Source organism: Eubalaena glacialis, chromosome 1 (assembly GCF_028564815.1).
Source record: "Eubalaena glacialis isolate mEubGla1 chromosome 1, mEubGla1.1.hap2.+ XY, whole genome shotgun sequence".
Classification (NCBI taxonomy): Eukaryota; Metazoa; Chordata; class Mammalia; order Artiodactyla; family Balaenidae; genus Eubalaena; species Eubalaena glacialis.
The window spans coordinates 181,609,351-181,615,350 of NC_083716.1; the positions used below are offsets into that span (position 1 = coordinate 181,609,351).

Below are 6,000 nucleotides of genomic sequence, written 5' to 3' on the forward strand. Positions count from 1 at the left end.
TTATATTATGTGACTTTTACCACAATAAAAAAACATTAAAAAAAAGTAGTTACTAAGTATACATTTTCTTGGTGGCAGAGAGTTCTGGAAAATAGAATATGTTTCTAAGATATCTCAACATCCCCAACTAGTATGTTTACTATTTCATCAGGAAAACATATACACATAGAAACATAAAATTAGGCTGTTTAAAGAGTTGGAAAGTTAAAGAAGGAAAAGTTGGAAAGGTAAAAAAAGTCCTCATTTTGTCCTTAAACAAGAAATTAACTTCGACCAAAGTACACTGATATTTTGAATAAAAAACTCAATAACAAGCATTAATGTAAAATAATATACACTCTAGATGGAAAGAAAAATAAGGGAGGGAAAAAGTCACTCATAAATTTCCACTGCTAACATTTAATAATGACAGTATTTAAACAGGTGTATGCCTATGCTTTTTACATAATTTAAATCAGAATCTGATCTCTTCTGGAAATTATATTTCTTTCATATGTGATTATTGAGAAGAAAAAAAATACTATTAGAAAGATGACTCACAAAGTTTATTTGGATATGACCATTTATTTCAGGTAGATGTTTGAAGGTGCCTCAAACTCTGAAAAAATATAATTCATCTAACTTAAGACATATTTAAGAAAAAAATATGAAAGGTTTCTTAGATATAAGTATAAATCACTAACAAATGCTTAGTTAAAAGATTCAAATTAAAGCCTTACATTTTGTTACCTTCTAAAAGACCTGAAATTTTTTAAAACTTAAAAAATAAAAAGTAACTTACCTATAGGATATCCCAATGCAAAGTCGTTACTTTGTGTAGCAAAAATAGGGAATAGTCCAGCTTTGCTAAATCGACTATCGGGACTGGCAACCAATAAGGTTAATACACATACAATGAAAAAGACAGAAGCTTTGGCAATTAAGATACTATATAGAAAAGACCAGTCCACATTGGAAAAATTAAGTACAACCATGTTTTTGAATAATAAAGCTGGAAGTGCAAACCTGGAGACAAAATTTCCCAGTCCTTTTGCCTGTGTTGATGTTATAACATTGGCCCTTCCTGCTATGTAGCCACAAAGGACTATGCCAAAGCATTCTAGTAAGGCTGGAAAAAGCCTTGTTATTGACATTGAAGGTGGGTCATTAGTGGAATTAAATCCATGTGTTACTGGTGAGGACAAAGTCTTGGTCATATTGACTGCAATGGTCAAGTTCTTGGCAGGTATATCAGAAAAAGAATTCATTTTCTTTCACCCTCCAACTCCAACCAGATCTCTGGAAAGAAAGAAGAAAGATTCAGTGTGAAATCAATGAGAAGAATTCTAGTTTAAAGGATATACTGGCAAACATAGATTTATTAAATGGCCAAATAAATATACAACCTTTTTTCAATTACCATCAGAGAAAAATGCAATGAAAAATAAAGTGGGTGGAAGTGTCTGCTAACAACAGCCTCTTGACTCTCAAAGGTGGGTCAGCTCAAAGTATTTATGTTGCTGTCCTATGTTCAGTATCAGATATGAGTAAAATAAGATCCACAGATTTTACAGCTGTAATGATGCCCTGTGGTCCTCTCCAGTGCTCCACAGTCAAGCTTTGCCTAGTGGATGAGAGCACGGGGCCCACAGAGTCTGCTGAATGTCCACCTGCAGCCAAATTTTCCAGAAATTTCAGAAGTTCTCAGGGCTACATCAAAGAGTCACAATGGACAGGAAGGTCCTTTCCAGCCTGCGGAAGGACTTGAATATAGGATAGGAAGAAGAGTATAATAGAGTATCACTGATCAACTTTGAACCAGTAACTTACTTTTCTGTACCTCATTTTCCTCATCTGTGAAACGGCAATAATAGTACCTACCTCCTTACAAATACATCTGGCACAAATAAATCACTTAACAAAAGTTAAATATAACTTCTGGTGGCATATAAGAGAGAGAATGAAAGAAAAAATGATGGCATCGCACCAACCTACTCTTAGTTCCTTTTACACCAGCCACACATATTGGCTGTCTTGAATTCCCCATAGTCCTTTGTGCCACAGGGGCTTTGCCCATGCAGTTCACACTAAAATATTCTCTTCCCTGCCCACCCACATAACAACTACCCATCCTCCGAATCATATCCAAATCAATTCAGGAGTCGTTGTATCAGGTAAGGTTCCTCTAACACCATAGCCAGGCCAGGAGTATTTCTCAAATAGAATCATGTTCCTTAACTTTAGGCCACTCTTCTCAGTTTATAATTATACTATGTATTAGTGACTATGTGATTTATGTCTGTCTCCTTCACTAGACTTTAAGTGCCATAGAAGCAGGGACTATGCATGTTTTTGCTCACTTTTGTGTCCCTAATGCCTAGCACCGTGCCTGGAGCACACAGGAGATTTAGGAGACTAAAATAATCACCTGCTCTTAAATAAACCTTTCACCCTTTAGTGGATCAATGTTCTTTCTTAGGAACTATCTACTTCATGGACAGAATTTTGTTTTTTTGTTTTTTCCTGAATGTTAAGTATTCTAAGTTTTTCACCAAGACCACAAAATGTGTTCTGAAATGTTCCAAAGCTGTTCATAAAATGTTAAAGACCACAAAATGTCTTGTAAAATGTTCTAAAGATGTTCAGAAAATGAAGCAAGGAAAACTTTGTGTTAATATAACAATACTTACCAGACTTTCCTCTTGCTGCCAGGGACACAATGAACATTAGGTTTGAACAACTCTTCAACTAACCAGCTTTTATTAGTAACTTGAAACTAACATAGTGACAATTGCCAATTCCTAAGTGATTATTCTGGGTTAACTATCTAAAGTAGCCTTATATAAGGTAGAAAGTAAAAAAGCTTATGCTTCCTGAAATGTATAATGCCCAGGTTAAGTTCTCAAACACCCACATCACATTAAGGACTCAGATGGCAGGCCAAAGACCAACAACTGATACAACTGGGGGTGTGGATGAGATAATTTTCTCTGTGCGACCCTGGTATAAACTGAACCGTTTTAAAACATTACATTTAATCTGGATCAGCACAAATATTTTCCTACTAGGATTAGATAGAAGTGGTCAATATACACAAAACCTGTAATACTCACATACTTGAAGTTTACCAAATAAGCATCAAATTATATCCTGGGAAAGCTACTGATTGGTACAGGTACCCATAATTAAAGTAATGAGCTGGTAAACAACTGAACAAAGGTGTTAAACATTTGGAGCCCCTGAGAGATGTGGACTTGAAAAGGCAGTGCTAAAGATTAAGGTGATAAACTACTCCAGTCTCCTGTTATTTTTTTAAAGTTCCCTATATTTCTTTTCCTGGAGCATTATAACTTACACTGCTCCCTACCCCTTATTTGTACCACACTTGCATATCAATGTATTCCAATAATTTTTAAACCAACAGTTTTAACTAAACTTGCAGTTGTTCAGTGAAAAGAGTCAAATGGCCTGAACCCAATTTGGGGCCTATCACTTATCAATTCTTCGGGTAACTCAGCCTCTCTGCACCATAGCTTCTTCAACTGTAAAATGAGAGTAAAAACCTCCTTAGAGGGCTGTTGTGAGGATTGGAGCTTTTATACACAGCTTATCACAAAGTAGGCCTTCAAGAAATGGTAGCAATTGCCATTAGGAGTTGTGTGTCCTAATAAGAAGAAGAATGGTAGTAAATTAAATATAATTCATTGTTCTATGCAGTTCTTCAAACATACTTGGTATTAAAGAGCCTCCAACTAAAACAGAGGGATGGGATGGGTTGTAAGGTTATCAGTTTTCATTTTATACCAAACAACTAAGAGGAGTTCAATTTAATTTAGTTTGATCTTAGTTGTTTGCAGGGAAGGGAGAGCTCTTTATTTCCCTCAAGGTGATGGTCAAATAGCTGTAGCAAGGCCCAGGTTTAACTTTCAGGTAGTCAAAAATTAAGAGAAAAACTTTGGAAAGTAATCTTCCCCTTCCCATGAAGTTTCTTTTAATGTTCCTTGATATTATAGAAGCAATATCTGCTAATTGAGGGGCAGTCAAAATAACCAAAAAGGACTTACAAAGTTTTATCTCATCTGAAATTTTTTTCCGACAGGAAGAGAATATACTTTTTTAAAAAAATAAATTTATTTATTTTATTTTTGGCTACGTTGGGTCTTCGTTGCTGCGCACGAGCTTTCTCCGGTTGCGGCGAGCGGGGGCTACTCTTCGTTGCGGTGCGCGGGCTTCTCCTTGCGGTGGCTTCCCTTGTTGAGGGGCAGGGGCTCTAGGCGCACGGGCTTCACTAGTTGTGGCTCTTGGGCTCTAGAGCGCAGGCTCAGTAGTTGTGGCGCGCGGGCTTAGTTGCTCCGCGGCATGTGGATCTTCCCGGACCAGGGCTTAAACCCGTGTCCCCTGCATTGGCAGGCGGATTCTTAACCACTGCGCCACCAGAGAAGCCCCGAGAATACACTTCTTAGAGCATTCTTTTAAAATAAACAGGAGCCAGAGCAATGGAAGTTTAAAAAAAAATAGCATCCAGTCTTTTCATCTCATTAAAAACAAGGCTTGTTAAAGAACAAAAAAGTTGGCTTGTCACACTAAAAGACCACTCACTGGGGCGGGAGCAGAGAAATGCTATAGACCAGCCACTTCTGGCCACTCATATTTGGTTTAGATAACATGGAGGAACCACTAACATTGTAAACAACTGCTATTAAGTGAAAATGGGGAGGAGGGTTCTGACGTGTTTCAAAGAGAAAGCTTTAAACTCTTAAGCTATTTCTCAAACACCCAGTAACCTTTCTCCGGTGGGAAAAGCATAATACAGTGTGGTCCTATTCAAGCACCCTTCAACACCAGCAGTCACACCATCCACCCACTCCCACCTACTTGCAGGGGACCGAACGTCTTCCCTAAAGACCCAGAGTGGGGAGGGAGTGCTGAGCACTGCCTCTTCTCTTGTCGGCAGAGGCAGACTTTGGCCCTCTAAGATAAGGATGTAGAGAATCCTTAACCAAATAGGCCGCCTAAAGAACAGCTGCCACCCAATGCCTGGGCAGCCAGCAGTGGAAGTGTAAAGGCAGCCTTGGTTCTGTGCCTGGGATACAAAGTCGGTCGCTCAGCTTCCCCAGGGCATGGCAGTCACAAAGCATGGTAAGTGAAATGCTCCAAAAAGGGGTAAGGGAGAAAATTTGGTGCAACGCTCCAAGTACCTGGGCAGAAGCTCCCAGGATGGCATTCACTGAGGCCAACCCCCGGAATAAAGGGAAGAGTCTGAGAATGGTAGGGTGGACGCACGTAAATGATGTGCTCCTCAAACTGAGGGATGGCAGCTCTGTCACCAAAGGGGACAAGCCTCCCCTTCCCCTACGTAAGTCTTCCCGGGTGGCCCCGCACGTCCTAAAGGCGGGCGCTGCGGGGCAGAGGCGGGCAGGCGCAGGCAGCGGATTGCGGGTCTGGGCGCTGCCCACCTGCTCAGACTCGAGGGGCGAGAGCGGGGTCACCAGGGGCCCGCAAAGCCGAGCCGGGACCACGCAGGTCGGCGCCCCGGGGGCCCATCTCACCTGCTACGGCTGCATCCCCGGGGCCGCGGGAGAAGGGAGTCGATGTTCGAGGTGGGTCAAGCAGGGAGGAAATCACCGTCACCTCCCACCCCAGCCCTCCTAGCCGAGAGCTGCCGGCTGCCAGCGGCCGGCTATAGCAGCTCATTCACATTCCGAGAAAGTGAGGCGCTCGTAAGCTGGGACCGGGTCAGCACCTCCCTGCGCCGCCGCCCCGCCTCCAGGCCCCGCCCCCGGCCGGGGGAACCACAGAGCCGCGCCGTCCAAGGCCCCGCCTTCAGGCTCCGCCTCCCGCCGCGAGACTACACCGCGCGGCCCCGGCCCCGCCCACTGGCTCCGTCCCCGACCGCTGAGATGCGGAGGCTCAAGGTCCTCCGGTACCCCAGCCTCCAGCCGCAGGCTGCGAGCCTCCCAACCGCTAGACGCCGGCGGCGGGACTTCCGGGCGCTCGGCTCCCGCAAAATGGCGGCTGCCG

At 42.7% G+C, this 6,000-nt stretch overlaps 1 protein-coding gene across 1 annotated transcript in view; it reads right to left on the reverse strand.

Moving 5' to 3' along the window:
• GPR155 (G protein-coupled receptor 155) overlaps window positions 1–5,727 on the reverse strand; it is a 41,881-nt gene extending 36,154 nt beyond the window's left edge. The window contains exons 1-2 of the mRNA XM_061202213.1: window positions 5,529–5,727; window positions 782–1,278 (exon numbers count right to left, since the gene is read on the reverse strand). Of these exons, the coding sequence (XP_061058196.1) occupies window positions 782–1,247 (466 nt within the window). The 5' untranslated portion in view covers window positions 1,248–1,278; window positions 5,529–5,727. The remainder of the gene's footprint in view (window positions 1–781; window positions 1,279–5,528) is intronic.
• Window positions 5,728–6,000: the final 273 nt, after the last annotated feature.